Source organism: Chamaea fasciata, unplaced genomic scaffold (genome assembly GCF_029207755.1).
Source record: "Chamaea fasciata isolate MVZ Bird 193981 ecotype frontalis unplaced genomic scaffold, bChaFas1.0.hap1 SCAF_3, whole genome shotgun sequence".
Lineage (NCBI taxonomy): Eukaryota > Metazoa > Chordata > Aves > Passeriformes > Sylviidae > Chamaea > Chamaea fasciata.
This window is the reverse complement of record NW_027094088.1, coordinates 55780326-55799328: the sequence shown is the minus strand read 5'-3', so window position 1 is coordinate 55799328 and position 19003 is coordinate 55780326. Positions and strand designations below refer to the sequence as shown.

The following is a 19003-nucleotide window of genomic DNA, read 5'->3' as shown; positions in this document are numbered from 1 at the left end:
TCTAAAAAAAACCCCCTACCTCTGCTAATTTTTGAAAAATACCTCTTTCAGATGCCACTTATTCCAAAACTAAAATGTCTTCAGTGCTTGAAAGAATCAAAATCAAGTCTGATTATTGTATTATCAAGTGGGGTTTACTTCTTAATCAGTATACTTTTAAATAATAATTAGAAAAAAAATCACAGTTACATTTTGTTGAAAGTCCTTACTCTCCACTCCTAACAGTCAATGGAAAAGACAGAATAGCTCAGACATATCACAGAACAGGCCAGCCAGACAACTGCAGTGTTTCACATTTCAATCTTTATTTTTCCCCACATACATCAAAGGAGTTGCTTCAGAGCACGTACACTGGATGCATTACCTTTGTCAGATTGCTTAGAGTAAGATACTGAGAAGACAACTGAGACACTCTGCGCATAAAGCTTTTGCTGACAGCTTGTTCTTCCCACAGCTGCTGAGCTTTCTCTTTTAGCCTGTTGAGCTGATGCTCGTGGCAGCTTATTTCCTCAAGGACAGACTGTAAAGCACAAGCACAGTAATAATAAGAGTGGGTGCAAGAAAGCAGGAAATAGAGAAGCATGAAGGTGCCATGAAAAATAGAAGTGACATATGGCAAGCTTGCTGAGAAAGGCACACCATACGGTTACAGCAATGGAGCAGCATGTCATCAAAACTGTGGAGATGCAAAACTTGATGGAACAGGATCATCAACAGCAAACCTTGAAAACAGTTCCCATCTTATTTAGAGGTCAGGATGCTAGAATAATTAAGCTTTTTTAAGTAGCCAGTGAGGCCAGGAGGATGGGACAGGAAGGTGTGGCTGTGTTAAGAATCCCTGTAAGTCACCTGCAGCTTTTGCTGTTCTCTCCTCTTGGAAGGAAGATCATGGAGCCGACTGCTACTTCCTTGTATGATCTTCTCAGTCGTGGTCAGCCACTCCTGCAGAGGCTCAGCAGTTGCTTCAAAGTCCTTCATCTGGATCTTTAAGTTCTATGAAGGCATGCAAATTTCAATGAATAGTCCAGTGCACTAGACATAATTAATTCACATGACACAGATCAAGCACACAAGAAGGATATATATTTGTAGGCAAAGTATACACAACTCCTCAAATAAATTACATCAGCTCTGCCTGTTACTATCCCACAGAAACCAAAAGTTTGATAGGGCACACTTTTAAAAAGCAAAATAGAAGCAACAATGTACTACACAGCTGAGAGGAGGCTGAAGCAAATTTCTTCTGACTGGAAAGCTTTACAGATGTTATGACTTAATCTAATCCTAATTCACGTAACTAAGGCAGTGTGAATAAAGGTTAATTTGGGATATGAGTTATCTTAGTTCAGTCATTCACAGTGACCCCTTCTTAAATGAGATGCCACTGTTTCTAGTCAACGTCTAAATTCAACCCAGTCCTGGGGAACACTTCTGGTTATATTTCTTCTTAGAGCAAAATACTGGTCATAAGAAAGTGCATTAAAGGCATACGAAGGCATTCCTTCAAGGCCTGCATACTTTTCTTGTGGGCTTATTCTGCATTCTTTAATAAAAAGAACATCTGAAATAACTCATGTGGAATATAAACCTGAACAGCATACCTCCCATGCCTTAGTTATTTTAATCCATTTTTTCCCCCAGACATACTTAGTTTTCTTTTCAGCTGCACCCATATCACGTAAACATCCTACAGAAAAGCTAAGCATCTGAGACTGAAAAATGCTTGACTCAAAGAGACTAACCTCTGAGAACATCCTCTTTCCATGGCAACCTTGAGATGAAGAAAGTTGTCCTTGCTACCTGAGAATTTTCTATGAAATTATTTCCTACATAATGCATTAAGTGTATTTAAACTTCTTCTCACCTGTCTAGGCAGAATTTGTTTGAAACAAGAATGCCTAGCAACTTTAATTCTCCTCTGCTGTGCAGGGAATTTCAGATGAGACCTTTTTGACCTTAAAACCTAGGACCTTAAAAAGTTTATGATTTTACGACATTCACCACCTACTGGTTGAATTGTGAGTTCTGAACAGAGAAAGGCACTGCCATTTATTTAAAAAGTTGCTCAAATAAATAAGTACATTTCACCTATTTGCAGTAAGAGAGACAATATTTACACACTCTACTGGGACTATTCAATAAGCAGCTGTGTCAGAAACCTGTACTAAAACAGTTTTTCAAAAGAAAATGTGTTTTAGTAACCCAGTACATTTGATGAGACTGCTGAATTTCAGCATCTGCTATCTTTGATTCTGCACAACACCCTTCTGCATGAAACACCCCACTTTAAGTGAAATCAGGTCACAGAGATATGAAGTAAACAGAAGTAAACAAAAGTAAAATGCAAGCAGAAGAATAATTTCACTTATTGAAAACACCTATTTCTTAGTTCTGTCACATAGTAAACACTCACAGCTACATACAAAATCTAAACTGTGCTGTTTGAAACAGAAGCAAAGAGGAAATTTAGATTCAATCTTTCCTCACTGTGACTGCTTCAATACCTCCAATGTAGATTTCTTCTGGTGGAGTGTGGTGATAAAATTTTTCCAATCTTCTTTAGCAGCAGCAGATTTGTCCTGGATAACTTTAGCCTTTTCCTCTGGTAAAACAGAGCACAGTAGTTCTCCTTTGGATGCCAACAGGTTTAGCTTTTGTTGCCCATTCTCACTTTCTGATAAGAATTCCTAAAAATAGTAACAAAACAGCTATTTGGTGAACTTTGGGTCCCTATAAAGTCAAGCTGCTAGAAAACTCATCAGTGATGAGAGTTTACTGTTTCTGCTTGTTAGCATGCTAATGTATCTTTCAGTAAATTAATTTCAATATTGTTTGTATTGATGAGATTTACAGATAACAGCCACTTGATCCAGAAACGAAAGTGTCTGAATAATGTATATATTAAGACTCTAGGATTACCTGTATTTTCTGCATTTCATGGGACAATTGCTAGTAATTTAGTTGGGTATTATTTTCCCTTAAATATCCCTAGTACAGAAAGTGATAAAAGTTTCATTTCAGGGAACCATTATCCTTACAGACATAACAGAGGGCCCTCCTCAGAGGCACACACTGGACCAAACCCCTGCCCATGGGCAAACTCCAGCTATGCTGGACTTGCCATGAGCCTGTGGTGATGTGGGCTGAGACTCAGAACCTGACCAATGTCCAACCTGTGTGATTTATGCCTCTGTACCCTGAATTTACCTTCCCTGTTTAGAAGTATTTTTCTTCACGGAAATCTTGCACAGTGCTGGTGTGCAAGAAGTGTGTGGAAAAATGCAGGTACAAGAATTATACAGAAATGTAGGGAAAAAGAACGATTTAAAAATTTCAATCTATTGGGATATTGTCTTTGTAACCTTTAATTATTAAAAAATTTTGTGAGCATTTAGGACTCAAAGAGATTTAGTAGTCTTATACAGAAGTATTTTAAACTGTTACTATCATGATTATGTAATACACATAATCATTAGGTTACACCCACGCTCAGGATTAATAGGCTTGATGCCAAAATTATTAGGACAGGTTCTGATTCTGTGTTACACTAGAGGTCTTAGTAGAGAACGCAAAGGGTCTGTTAACTTTGAGATACTTGGACTATAAATTCTGGTTATATTAAAATGAAAGATATCGGTGACCTAATGATGCAAAATGTGCTAACAGACAGAATGTTAACTTTCAAGAAAAACAAAATTTTAGGTTTATACAGGTCACCAAGACATCTTTAGAAGTCCTAAAGCAGTCCAACAAAATTTTATTTCACCTAAGGCAGCTTTCACAAAGAGAGAGAACAACGTCTTACATTATGAGGAGGCTGTAGTGATTACAAAAAAAAAAAAAAATCCACTGTTGAAAAAACCCCAGCCTTGCTAAAACATTTATATTTAACATAAGAAATTACCAGGACTTTTCCTCCTTCTGAAGATATTCTCAACATGGTGCAGTAAAATATTTGATACATCAAGACAGCATTATTTGGGCTTTTAAGTAAACCACTTAAGCAAGGGAAAGTGACTCCACCAAAATGAGGAAGAAGTCGTTCAACTTTTGGTGTTTTCTGAGAAACAGATATGAATTTCTTCTGTTATACTATCTATAAAGGTGTATCAGCCTCATTTAATAATTCTCATTTTGTTATTTTCAGTCAATTGATAGTTATACTCTATTAATTAAAGTATTTCTTTCAATTGATTTATTAAAGTATACTTTCAACTGTCATTCCTTTCCACAGAACTGTTTTGGCTTATTTTAGTCTTATGTGAAAAATATTCTTTTTAAATGGCTGCTCACACTGCATATAATTTAACTCTGCTCTTGTACCATAAGGACTCCACTTCCATACATGACGAAAAACATTCACATAATTGTGGAATAACTTCAGGTACTAAGACTCGATTCTGGTATCATTCTGATTTTATAGTACTCTCCCACCTAAACCACATTTTTTCCCCATCGTAAAAAAGAAACAGACAAGGAAAACTATTATGAGACATAACTACTTACAAACTGTAGCCAAACAATTAAAATGCACAAAACAGAAAAACAAAAGTGTTTATTTCTTTGCAATGAGTCACCTTTAGTGTTAACAATAACAACATTAACAAAAGCAGTAATTAATCAAAGAAATAAATCTGAGCTGTACATGAAATTGATTTGGTCTCCCTTAGGCTAGTATTTTACTGCTATAAAGTTACCTGTATTTTCTGCAGACTGGCAGAAGCTTCACTGATGTTTTGAGGCACGTCAAAGCATTTGGCAGTGGTTACTCTTGCATTGACCAGCCACTGCTGAAAATCTCTGAAAGCCGTCCGAAATCTTTGCTGCAGGATCTGCTCTTTGCTCTGACATCCTTTTGAAGCTTGTAAGCAGAGGCTGGGTTTATCACATCAGGGAAGAAGAAGAAAGCGAGGGAGGGAGGGAGGAAAGGCAGGACTCTGTTAGGTGACAATGCTATTATTTTGTTCTCTGAAACACAATGGTAAGGGTAGGTTAACCTGGATTCCTCCTACCAAATTTATGCACTTAACTGAGGCACCAGGAAATCCATTAGAAGCTTTCAGTTCTCAAAAGTGAAGCATGTAAATTGGAACATAGCTGTCACAGATATGACAGGTACAAGTGTTTCCAGAGAGTGACTCAGTGCACCTAAGCATCAATGTATTCTGCAAGCCTCTTTCTCTCTCTAGGGAGAGGGCACAGGACTACAGCGAATAAATTCTAAGTTCTGTGGCTCTGCTAAGTCCACAAGGTTATAAAGGATCAATCTGAGTCATCACATCCTCCTGCAGCTACAGAAGCCAGAAGCTTTAACCTCCTGCAAGAAACAACAGAACCTTCTGTCTGAAATGCACGTGTCACACTCCAAAGTAAATCAGAGTGACCTGAGAAAAAGGAAGAAAGCAAGCAAATGATACCTTCCCTAGCTAGTTCCTGTTTCAAGAAACCAACTAAATAAAGAAGCATAACTTGAAGGACAAAAGCAAGAAAAATATCTGAACTAGCTGGTATAGTTCATTCTCCTTCAGACAAATAAGACATACTGCTACCTCACTTTTTACAAGGACTCCTGTAATACATCAGGTATAGATATACATTTAGTTTCAGCTGAGTTTAGTGATATAGCCCGGCTTTGAAGAAAAAAAAAAACCCACAAAAAATCAAATTACTACTTTGTATTACTTTTGTTGACACCAAAATCAAAATAATGATTCTAACTATTGCATATGTCTGTCTCTAGTTCTAAAATTCTAATTAATGGCTCCCTAAAAGACAGCTCATCCACCCCCCACCTCCCCATGACATTAACTCTAAACAAGATGAATGCATACCTGTTATACTCCTTAATCAACCCTGAAACTTTTGAAGAATGAGTACTTAAATCCCTGGAAAATCTACAAAGATCATTCAACTGAGTTTTGATCTCATCTGTCATTTGTTCAGACTTTAATAGAGCATCCAATGTTTCCTGTTAAAACAAAATAAATGAAAAAGATTGGTGAGGAAATATAAAAAAACCCCCACAACTTTTAAATCAAAGTTTATCAGAATTTAAATTAATTAATTTATGATCTATATGTTTACTTCCAAGAGTATTTTAGCAGTCAAGTCTACAGTACCTTATTTGAAATTATGAGCTTCCAGAGATCAAATTTCTGGATGCCTCAACTTCCTTAGCTCAAAATGTTCATGAAGCCCATTTTAAGATAAAAATTTCATTCTACTAAATGAGCAATAGTATTGTCAAATACCTGTACACATATAAAAGTAGATACATTCAGAGAATAGCAAATGATATGTGTTTATATAAATATAATTATCCTGTTGCCTTGCGTTTAACAGGTGCAATTAAAATTTTTTGAGTTGTATCTGAAAACCAAATTTATGCACAAAGCTTTTTAACAGCTTCAACTCTTTTCACAGATGACTTCATAATTTAAAAGTACAGCTGCTCACAATCTTGTGAGAGTAACTGGGTTACTGCCCGTCATTGATGCACTAGAATGGTTCTTGGAGACAGCTAAGCCAACAACAACAACAAAAAAGAGATTTTGTTGGCTTGGCTTGCATCAGAGGGAGAGGTGTGATAAATACTCCAAGAAAAACAGTGCTTGATGATGTCCACAGCATCTCCACTGCAGAATCCTGCCAGCTACTCCAGCACAATGAGCAGTGTAGACTTGGCTTCTCGCCTCACTAGGAACTAAATTCTTCAGACATTCCTCTCAGACTAACAGCGGAGGTTCTGCAGTCCAGGCTGACCAGACCATTTGGCATGTACAGAATAGTTTGGCTAAAGTGCCAGTCTGGAAGAAACTTCTAATACAAACTTGAGAAACAGATCATATGAAGGTGAAGATAGATTTGAACAAGGACCTGGAAGTGGGAGATAAGGATGTCCCCAAAACACATTTCTGAAGATGCATATATACACACATACGTAGATACATACATACATACACACACACACACACACATATATATATATATATATATATATACATACATATTCAGAGGGAAAAAAAAGAGCATGATTGAAAATATCCATAGTAAGCAGTCCAGCACAAAATTGTATGTTCAGGAAAAGTACAAATGATATTCTGCTGCAGCAGATTTTCAGGACTTCCCTGATTTACATTATTCACTATCATACTCTGGACTATCTTCTTTAAGCCACTCACACACCAGAAATCTCTTCAATCATTATTAACAGATACTTGAAATAGTCATTTGTCTCAATGCCATATAAAGTAGCATTTGAAAAGTAATTAAGTAAGAGCAATAATGCTTAGGAAAAAAACCCCTGAACTACTTTTTGCTTATGTTACTTTACATTAAACTACTGAAACCATTCTTTTGGAAAGCTTTAGAAATAACACCACAATGGACATTACCTAAACACAGGATGTCACAAATTGCTGAGGGCAGGAATCACCATAATGAATTATTAATAACCGCTTTTTTATGTAAAGAAAGCATCTCTTAGGACTAACACAAGGTTAGAACTTCCTGTTTTCAACACAATTTTTCAGTTTCAAAAGCTACTAAGAGGTTATTCTGATTATGTACAGCCTTAGGCATAGCCTAGCAACAAATAGAAGCAATAACTTGCAAAACAGGGTAAATGTGATTATAGTATTTTTCCATAGAGTGATAATATATTGCAGCCAGCTAGATTTAATATTGAATCTGACAATTACAAAAATAATTTGCTGAATTCCAAGTGCAAAATCTGTTGCTCTAATGCTGCACATACCTAAGGGAACACAGCTTCAGCACAACAGAGCAGCAGAATGATCTTGCTAAATCTGCAAATTAGGAAATGCATTTTTAATTTGTGGCCTTGGCTAACATGGTAACAGAATCACTGTGATACAACAGAAATGGAAACTGCACTGCTATTTTACATTCACAATAGGGCTTTTCCCTGGGGTCCAAAAAATGGGAAGATTACTGTCACATTTCCTCCAACTATAAATAAAATTACATAGTGGGGCTATGCATAGTTACCTCATGAGATGCCTCTGCATCTTCCTCATTAGCCAAAGTTTACAATTGTCTAATCTAAATAAAGTGTTCTTATGCAGACCTAGAGTACATGTATATTACATATAGTACTAATTAAAGCAATGTCCTTTGAATTTAATACTCCTCAATTTATGAAATAAAAAGTGCGTGGTGTGTTGATAACAATCCCATGTCTTCCTTTCCTTTTTAAAAACACAATATGTATGGAACACTTTGCATATTTGCAAAATTATTTGCTTCATCTTAATGCCCTCTTTGTTACTCCTACAGACACATAATGACACTCAAGCAAGCAGGTTTCATAAACCCGTGTAAGGAATTCTGTGAAAGAGGAAGCCACAGAAATAACTTGGTACAGACGCTGAAGAAGGAGATTGATAATCTCAGTTCAAAGAAAAGGTGTTCTTGGAATTTTTTGAACATGACTTCAGCCAAGGGGTCAGAAAGTAGGCAATACCCCTCGCCCTCTACTGAAACTGCTTTATTACAAAGCTACACTGAAAGAGAAATACTGTGTATCTTTCATCAACACGTGTGATTCATTGTGGTTGAGATACTTACAAACATGTACCTTGATTGTTGCAAATATGTGAATATATTTACACGGAAGGGTTGTGATGTATACATTGGGATTTTTTTTTTTTTGCTAGGAGACAATCAGGAACAGAAACAACCTCTATTTCTCTGAATTCTACTACATTCCAGAGCAAAGCAATTAGCAATCAGATCCGTTTCCAGATTAACTTCTTTAAACATTGGACAAGATCACAACGTGCATAATGTAGAGGATATTTCAAGAAAGGGAAAGTATAAGCCAAATACCTTCCTGACAAATTTTAATGGCTCCAGTTTCTTACTTGGCTTTTAGGAAAAGCTTCGCATTTCCTCCATCAAATGCTACTCTGGCTCGAACCACTGAGCAACTTGGAAGCGCAGCCCGGAGCCGGTGTGCCAGCTCCTTGGCTTCCTCCCAGGGGCAAGCCCTGGGTTTAACACTTAAAATCCAGGCAGCGTTTGCAAAGCCCGGTATGGCAGAGGCCAAGGGGAGGGACGTCTTCTGCCAACACCGCTCGCTGTGTTCACAGTAACACAAAGAGTTTGGGAAGTCGGGCTTTCACGGAAATATCTTCCGCAAGTATTGATTTTATGATGTACTTGATAGACCCGCCTGGGGGAAGTTTCCTGCCCGCGGTGACCACACATCTACGGCGGAAAAGCCGCTAGGAAAAGAGACATGCCCTTACTTTCTCCTTGCGCCAGCTCTCCACCACCTCGGCGTCCGTGCTGCGGCTGTCGGCGGGGGCCAGCCCCTGCGCCCAGGCGGCCAGCTGCCCTCCGAGCCGCTGCACAGCCTCCTCCAGCCGCCCGGCCTGCGCCTCGAACTCCCGCTCCGACAGGGCCATCTGGCTGAGCAGGTCCCGCAGGCCGCCCTGGCTGCGGCGGGCGCTCTCCTCCCACTGCCGCCAGTCCGCCTGCAGCGCCTGCATCTCGGCCGCCAGCAGCTGGCACCCGCCCGCCGTCGTGCCGCGCCTGGCCGCCGGAGCCAGCGCCTCCACTCGGCTCAGCCGGCCCGCGCCGCTCTGCCGGGACTCCACCAGCTCCTGCGGGGCGACATTGCCATGGTAACTCGGGGGCCGCCACATCGCCGCCGCCGCGGACGGCGGGGCCCGCCCCGTCCCGTCCGCAGCGCCCCGCACCGCCCCGCACCGCCCCGAGCCGCGGCTCCCGGACGGCAGCGATCTGGGACCCGCGGGGAGTAAAACCCCGTCAACAGCGTGCGGCCCTTGCGGGGATTAAACAGCAGTTCTGAAACTGTCTTCAGCTTTGGAGAGCAAGACAGGAAGAATGAACGTGTTTTAGATACGAAAAATACTATTTAGGTTGAGATACGGAACATGAAGACTTCGTTGTGATATTTTTGCATAAGAAATGCTGGTGTGTAGCTGCTCGCAGCAGTCTCAAAAACACAGCTGCAGTTTTCATCCTGCGTGTGAGCTGTGATGTGCCAGAATTGGTTGAACATGTTTCTTTCTGAGTATATGGTTTTGGTTTTGTTTTCAGAACTAAATTCTTTCTACGGCGTCCTTATTTCAATCTCACACATGAGATGTGTGAGAATCTTGGGAGCTTTCAGTTTAAGAAACTGGAGAATGTATAAATACCATCCCAAACACTGCATGCTACAGTCATGTTATTTCTTCTCTTGTTCATGTTATGAACTACACACTGCTAACTCCTCCCTTTCCCGTTTTACAGATCAGGAGTTTGACCACAAAGGAGACTGAAAACTACCCCAGAATGTAAAAAGAACCTGTAATTCGATTTTGGGGAACCTGAATCTTCATCTAGCATTCAAGTTCACTGTCTCACTCTCTCGTATTTAGGAGCAGAGTAAAATGTTACTAGCATGAATATCTGAATGCAAACACCAGGCATGGGCAAAACATGTAGTCTGCTTTAGTGCTGCATTCAGGAATATGCAAATTTCTTAAGCACTCAAGAGAGCTAAGAATAGGTCCCAGGCTAAGGAGAGTATACACAGGGAGGCAACTCACACATTTCTACCATGTTTGAGGAGAACAATCCTTGTGCTGCTTTACAGATCTCCATTTCATGCAAAGCAGGAAAGCTTGTCTCTGATTTAGACAATTCTGCTCATGGAGAAAGCATATTTGGAGATGAGGAAAGAAAAGAATTCATTAATCAGCTAAGCCACATTCTTCAGTGATGCCACTGGGCTTCCGCTGTAGCAAATTGTTTCCATGTGTGCCGTGGTTAACTTAGGTCTGATTATACATTTACTCCATCTGTTAATATGAGAAGGGAGTCGAAAACAAAGCACAGCTTGGAAAGCTTGCTTTCAGCTCACTGAAATGTAATCACCACTTCAGAGAAAAAAGAACAAGACCCCACAACTGTTTGACTGGGATTTTTTTTAAAGAATAGGGTCTGAATTGCAGAAGAAATCATGAATGCTCTCTTACATTGATTTTGGCCAGCTTTTTCTGTATAGTTGGTGTATCACCAGATGCATCTGACCAACGGTGAAGCTCTTCCTTTGCAGAATGAAGCCAGTCTGTGAATTCATGCACAGCATCCAGATAAAGCAAATGATCTTTCACGATATCTTCCACTTTCCTCATTTTCTCCTATCAATCAGGTGAAAAGAAAAAGAAGAAAAAAAAAAAGACCATTAAAGTACTTAAATACTATGCTGGCTTTAAGCATGCAGTGCTAGTTTGACTCCACAGCATGCATTTGAGTAGTGAATAGGGTATAGCTTGTGGCATCAGAATGGAGTGCTATAGTGTAAAAGGTTTGGTTCAGCTTGGTCTCGACAAGGATTTTCTGCTGGAGCAGAAGCCTTCTGAAAATGGATGCAAAAATATACTTTAACACAGTCTAATGTATGGTTTAGTAGATATCAATGCTGCAGCAGTATCACTCTGCCGTGCTTTTCCCAATACACCCCAGAGAGGGTCTTGCAGATCACCCATGAGCACTCCCAGGGTAGAGCACTGCTGCCAAAAACACAGCTCTTACTTAGAAACACCAAGTCTCTACAATTGCTGAGCAGAGTCATGGAAACATCCCATAGGAAAACCACAAACAAAAACTTCAGCTGTCCAAAAGTGGAAAATGATCTTATGGTGCTGAGTCCCATTTTGACCACCACATCAGAAGTGGTGGCTGTCCCCAGCCACCCACCCTGCAGTCCTGGAGGACACAGACATGCAGCTGCTTCCTGGCTCCATCTTAGTTTTTTAATGTAAGCTTAGAGTGGGGTCAGTTTATCTTATTGTGACACAGTTAAAGAGTACAGTGGTTGAAATTTGCCTTTGGTCTGACTGAGTAAACTTGTTGCTATATTCTTTTGAGGTAACACTAATGAATGTTTATCAAAACTAACCAAAAATGAAATGAGCTAATCAAATAGATTTTTACCCCTGTGTAGATACTGTAATCTAGACTGGAGTGTTTTGAAACCAGTTTCAAACTAATCCACCTACAAATTAAACTCAGTTATTTTAAGTTTGAGTAACTCAACAGTCAACAAATGCTATTAAATGTAAGTTAGATTAACAAGACCTGCTGTTCCCTCTGAAAATAAACATCTTAATGTCTCAGAATGTGTCATTGTCAACTAGACAATAGATAGTTACTAGCTAAACAAAGAATACCTGAAGTAAATCCTCAAAGTTTTTATACCTTAATGCATTTTATGCAGCAACAGGATAAGAAAATGTCCACATGCACCTGCCTCTAACCAAAACAGCCTCCTAGGGAAGCAAAAGACTCCCAGGAAAGGAAACCATGCCATCCCTGTGTACATTACTCACACCAAAAAGTAGCACCAGTACAAGGGGAGTGTGGAGGCAAGGTGTTTCATGATCTGGCTGGCAGAAGGTCTCAGTGAGCTCACATATCTTTCCTTAGAAACCAAGCAGAATACCTGTATAGCATGTGCAGTGCTTAGTGGCTTGAAACACAGCAAAATAGGGGCATAAATCTTTTTGACAATAGGATTTCTCTTTCTGACAATATGTTTCCTGCTCATGGAGGCATTTTATTCTTCCCCTTCTAGGTAAAGAAAAAAATGCTAGGAATGACTGAAAAGGATTAGATGAAAATAATTATGTCAGAATATCAGAAATACTGTTGTATATACGAAACTAGGAACAAAATATATGACCTCCACTTCTCCAAAATCATAATCATACAAATTTCAACTCTCAATATAATTTTTGCATTCCACTGAATTTTAGTAAACTATATTCAATGTTTTTATTAGACTCAACCATAGCAGAGGCAAGATTATTCCCAGTAAATCCTTTAATTACTAAAAAATACAAAAATCAAGAAGTTTTAGCTATATATATACAAATGTCTAAACATATTACTTACTTGAAATGGGAATATTTGTCTTACCTTGGCTACAGTTGTGATGTCATTAAACTGTGTTTTCAGTTCTTCTTGAGCTGCATCTCCAAAGGAATCATCTCCTGTTTTTTCATACAGTTCCACAGCTTTTTCAATAAGTTGTTGTAAATCACCCGAGTGACCCTCTATCTCAGAAACAATAGCCTGGAAATGGTCCAGCTGAGCAAACTTCTCCTTCAGACCAATCTGTGGTTCCAAAGGCTGTTCCACTTTGTGATCCAAATTCTCTAACCACTGTTCCAGCTGGTTTTTCCTTTCCAGATAGTCATTCCACTGGCTAATGACAGAATCTAAGCAGCTTACATTAAAAAAAAACAAAGTGCAGATGAGAACTTTTAAACACTTTGGAAAAAAACAACCAAAAAAAGGAGGCAGCTTACACCTTAATTGTTACACTGTCTGTAGACATGCACAATAGGTTTAGAATATACTTTTTTCTCCATCTTACTTTTGTTTCCTATATCAACTTGCATCCAAGTTATTTTAGAATTCCTGTGGCTTTTGGGCCCCTTTGTACAACCAACATAGCTGCTTCCCTATTAGAGGTTACATCAGCAATCTATCTGCCTCAGACTAATGAAAAGCACATTCTAGTATCCGTTCAGCAAAGTAAAATATGGAACATTGCTGGAGTTCTTTATGATCCCATTAATAAAATATGCACCAGCCTATGAAATTACTGTCAATTAAGAGATATTTTGGCAAGTTTTGAAAGAACAAACCCATTATCTATAAACTCATTTACAATTTATAAGAAATATTCCCTTCTGTTATATATTGCTTTTCCTAGTAGATCACCATACTTCTCTGGGATTCAAGTTGAGGAATGTAATTTTCATTTCACTGGACTTACAGATAGACAAGGGTGTGGTAAAAATTTCATGCAAAATCCTATGGTCTAACCTAATCTAAATAATATTTTACGATAAAAATTGTGTGAAATTTGAGTGACATCACAAAGACAGCCCACTCTAATTTTCTACATACAATTCTATTATGATTTTGGTGCAACTAAGAAAGTGACACCACTTTCAGTTATTACATTACAAAAAAAAAAATTAAGACAAGCGATGGCCTTTAATCTCTTGAATCAGGAGCAGGTGTAACAGAGGCACAGAAAGTCCACAGAGAAATTGAGAAACATCAGTATGTCTAGAACAGAAGTGATGGAGGCCTTCAGATATACAAAATTATCTCATGCAGGCAATAAGAAAAAACTTTCCATTTCCACACAGGTCAAGATGAGATGAAATCAGCTAATATGAAAGAAAGGTCATTTGGAGTTGACATTAACATTTTTTAATTAAAAAAACAACCAACCAAACAAACAAACAAAAACAAACAAAAAAACCCCCAGAATTGAGAAACCTTCCCTGGGTTATAAATGGAAAAAATAAATAAATATCTGTCACATGTTCTTAATCCTGCCCAAGAACAGGCTCAAAAACTCAGCAAAAACTCAGGAAGTGCTTTCTAGATTTTTCTCTGTATGAATTTGTATGATTTTTATTAATTTCTTAATTAATATGAAGTACCATCTCATATGAAATTTGATTCATCTGATAGGGTCAACTCCTCTTTTTTTTTATACAGAAGGGTGTATTTTTTCCAGGCAATTTTGATTCTCTCTGAAAATGCAAATTTCCCCTCACATACCAGTAATGAAGGAATATACTCCTACCTGCTTTAAGGTACCACTCTCTGTAAACAAAGATGGTGGGGCCTGACCTGTGTTTTCCAGGGATTCTTACCTCTCCCAGTTCACTGAGGTGCTGATAATGTCGTTCCATACATCCTTCAGTGTCTGAAGCTCGGTTTGTATCACTTTTTGTCCTTCCTCATTGCTGCTTTTAAGTGCCTGTTCTCCTTTGCCAATGGCCATGTTCAGCTTAACCTCACCGTCACCTTTGAGTAAGAGGATCTCCTGTGAGGCAAAACAGGTCAAAATATCACATGTAACCTGATGAGAAATGAGAGCTGTTACTCTTTCAACAGTGAACACCATCTTCTCTGAGCTCATCCATCCTTAACAGTCATATCCAGTAGGAATTCCTAGGCACCTTTTCTTCTAAGGGCCCGTACCTTGCTACAAGCAAGTGATCCAGCAGTCTTCCCCACAGCTATACAGGTTTTTCACTGCATTGGTCAACCTAAAATACTGCTCACATTGCAGCAGATACTGAGTAGGTCAAGCACTGCACAGTAGGATAGCACCTCATAGCTACGAGAAACCTCAGGAGAGCCCATGGCAGATCTCCTAAAGACATTCTTATTAGATGTTTATCTAAGCCCTTCCTGAACACCTCCCGTGATAGACACACCACAGCCATGACAGAGAGACTGCCAATTATTCCAAGGCCTCCCCTCTATTAGAAAGTTTTCAGAACCTAAATACAGATTTTCATGGTTCATTATTTCTTATAAAATGTAGTAACTGACACGTGTTTCCATTAAACTTCATTCTGTTTTTTCCTACTTCCCATCCCAATTTGTCATGATCACCTTAAATTCTGATCTTCTTCTTCATAACCACAGAGAAAATAAAATATAAAAACATACCTTTCCCACTGATGTGGCCCACACCCAATATTAACCTTGATGTGTAATATCTATGTGTATCCTTCTTTACCTGAATTTGTGTCAACTGTCTTTCCAGGGTGGCTTTGCTCCCAAGAGTGCTCTGTGATGATGCCAGTTTATCTTGAACCTCTTTCACCCATGACCACATACTCTGCAATGCCTCCTCAAAAGTGAGATGCTCTTGGAGTGCAAGATGACATGTTCTCAGCTTCTCCTTGACATTTTTGACCATGTTTTGATAATTGGTGAGATGTTGAGAAGCCAGACGTACTTCTCTCCCCGCACCACGGCCTTCTTCATTTAAAGTCTGTGCCATCTGAGAGAGCTGATCAAAAGAGTCCCTGAAAGAAAATAATGAGACTAAAAGTTTCAGAAAGGATGAAGTACTATAGCCACTGTCATAACAGTGCTACTGTTATGCTGACATAACACCTACTCCACTAGTGGTAAGAGTTCACAGTTAACTGGAAAAATTAGTTAGGAGAGACTGAAAGAAGATAACAGCATGTACCGATCAACATCTTTTCTTGTGTGCAGTGCCATTTCTTGCAGAATCTTGGTGATCAGAATGATCCCACTGAAATCTTTGTGTCAAACATTTAAATTAAAAGCTACCTTGGTTTTCTTTTCAGCAGTCAAACTTTCCATTTCTATATGAACTGCTACCCTTTTGTACCTGCTAAAGCTTCTCAGAAGTTCATAATCTTGGACAGGTAAGAAGGCATGATGGAAAGGTCATTTGTCAAGGATTAGACAATGACTCAGATTCAGTACAAGGGTCAGTAAAGGGGATTAAAATTGGGTTTGTAGAGCCTCAGTTAATCTCAATCTACTTGATCACTCTTTCTGATACATGATGGCTACAGGGAATTTACATCAGACCAAAATGTCTTGCATCAGTCTCAAGGCCATATGGAGTGACTGAGTGTTTCTTTTTAGGATGCTCTAAGACTTGGACAACTGACTACTATTTTTTTTTCTACCTTCACTAACCCAATAATAAAAAGAGAATTTGAAAAAAAAATCTCTGTGTACTCAAAATGGCAATTACTTCATCATCTACTGGCTAAGTCTGAATTTCAGAAAGACTTCACTGCTAATGTGGATGCTTTTAGAGCTCTTTTATAAGGCAAGCTGTATGGGGAAGGGGATTCTGCTAACCTGGTTGGATTTGTTGAATGTTACAGGACAGAAAGAAAATTTTAAAATGGACATAATGATAAACCTTATTTTCACTATTGTTTTTAAAAGCAATATTTTAAACTTCTGTTTTTAAAAGTTTTTTTTTTTTAAAAATTTTCATTTATTGATGATAAGCTTTTATTAATTTTTTCAAGAGCAAATACTGGATTTGATTGAAATTCATTAGAAATTGAAGTATCAGGATTCAGCCTCTTTTCACAGAGTATTTTCCAACACATTTCTCTAGCTTTCAAAAACACACTTTACCTCAACATTTAGTTTGATTTTACTTCTGCCCTAGTAAAGGAAAAAATGAGAGTATTTTAGAAAATGTATTCTCACTATACCTTGAATTCAGCAACTCTTCCAGGAACTTTTCCACCTTTTGCACCTCCTTTTTCTTCTCAGAAACAAGCTGTTTGTTCTCTCCTAATGCTTCTGTGCTTATTCTTTCTTCCATGTCATGCATCCACAGGGCAAGCTTCTTGTACTGATCTTCAAAGCTACGGAGAAGATAAATACTCCCTTAAAAAGTACTTCTCAAGTGGAGTAAAGTTGGAAGAAGTTAATATCCACAAGAAGTTAATATCCACAATTTCATGCTTCGAGAGTAAGAGTTGTACACAAAACATAATTCTATGATGACTGCTAGTCTAAAAATATTCAGCAACTCTCTAAAAATGTTCAGGAAAATCATGGGAACTACACAGAGACCAGAAGCCTCCAAAATTTAAAGTGACAGTACTTTTATTTATTAGCAGATTCAATAAAAGCAGATAAAAAGAAAGCTTTTTTCAAATTCTTACAATAATTTAGACTAAGAACAAACAATGGGTAAATGTGAGCTTTTTTTTTTTTTTTTTTTTTTGGTCAGCATTTATGTGTAGAACACCTGAAGCGTTCTGCTTTCAATTTCTTCTACAGAAGAGAACTGCAATCTTGAGTGTTCCAAACTCAGCAAAACAAGTTCCGGCCCTAAGTTTGAAAACTTTTCCTTACATGCAGGCACGCCATCCTATACTGTTGTTTTACACATTACTGCCACACTAATTTTCCTTTCAATTAGCAACAGTTTTGAATCTGGATAGATCTGAAGATATTTCAACTGCCAGAATTCCAGCCCTAAGCAGTAATTTAAGGGTGTTTTCTTCTTGACTCCTTAAGAAATACATCCATTTGGAATGGGACAGAACAGGCACATGATGTGTAAAATGCATACTATCTTCAAACCTCAGGGCAGAAATGAACTTCATTGAACATTTTCCATCCAGAAAATGGCATTTAAATTACTGGAATCCCAACTGCTGATTTGGAGTTTCATAAGTTACAGAACTGCATATATGATGCTGACCTTCTACTCTTTAACCCTTGGAGCATGACCTGTTTTTTTGTTTTTATCAGTGAACTTCAATTTCTCCTAAATGTTTCCAAAGAAAAAAGCAAACATGACTAGATCAAGTGGAAATAATTTCGTGTTTTGCCTTGCACTTTGGAAGCCCGAAAATTTCATGCAGTTCACAATTTGTTTGTGACTGCTGGAATTACTCACCTTCCCAGGTGTAATGCACAATCTTCCAGGGCCTTCTTGTCATTTAGACACTGGTTGAGGAATTCCTGGAAGTTCTGGTTAGACTTTGCTATTTGCTCCTGAATATGGCTCACAACTGGTTTGGGTAAACAACCATATAAACTTTCTCCTTCCTTGCAGGCAGCATCTAATTTGTTCTGTCCTTCACTAATAGAATCCAGCACACCCTGTGCAATGAAAGAACATGGTTTGAACCGATAAGATTTGGTAATTAAAGATATGCAATATTTCTATAAGAAGTGGTCAGATTTCTCCAACAAGGTAAGAGCTATGTCTAGCTGTAGCCCTGGTTTGTGTCTGAGATGTTTGGTTTACAGAAAATTCCCTGGGAAAGAAATTTCAGAAAACCGAACATCTCAGGCACAAATGAGGGCTATATCGAGCTATTAAAAAAAATCCTAAGCAGATAGTTCAAATCAAGTTTTAGTAAGTGGTGCTACAGTTCACAGCACTCCATCTTCTTATTTGATCCCAAGGTGGTCATGGCTTTCTCTTAATAGTTTAATAATCTCTTGAGGATGTTACACATTTCAGGAATTAGGGCTGTTTACAACAGGTGTCTGCTACTTATGTTTCGTCACATGAGAAGTATATATATACAAGCTTTGACATATCAGTGTTAATCTGAAATGTTGAATAAGTAAAATATAAAGATAGGAAAAGAAGACAAAGAAAGTAAAAAGA

At 38.4% G+C, this 19003-nt stretch overlaps 1 protein-coding gene across 1 annotated transcript in view; it reads right to left on the bottom strand.

Annotated features, from left to right (window-relative positions):
- SYNE1 (spectrin repeat containing nuclear envelope protein 1) overlaps window positions 1-19003 on the bottom strand; it is a 288306-nt gene that overhangs the window by 140707 nt on the left and 128596 nt on the right. The window contains exons 47-58 of the mRNA XM_066179079.1: window positions 18281-18486; window positions 17079-17234; window positions 15599-15890; window positions 14721-14893; window positions 12958-13267; window positions 11013-11177; window positions 9273-9629; window positions 5832-5968; window positions 4698-4875; window positions 2505-2687; window positions 850-993; window positions 365-520 (exon numbers count right to left, since the gene is read on the bottom strand). Coding sequence (XP_066035176.1) covers window positions 365-520; window positions 850-993; window positions 2505-2687; window positions 4698-4875; window positions 5832-5968; window positions 9273-9629; window positions 11013-11177; window positions 12958-13267; window positions 14721-14893; window positions 15599-15890; window positions 17079-17234; window positions 18281-18486 — 2457 coding nt within the window. The remainder of the gene's footprint in view (window positions 1-364; window positions 521-849; window positions 994-2504; window positions 2688-4697; window positions 4876-5831; window positions 5969-9272; window positions 9630-11012; window positions 11178-12957; window positions 13268-14720; window positions 14894-15598; window positions 15891-17078; window positions 17235-18280; window positions 18487-19003) is intronic.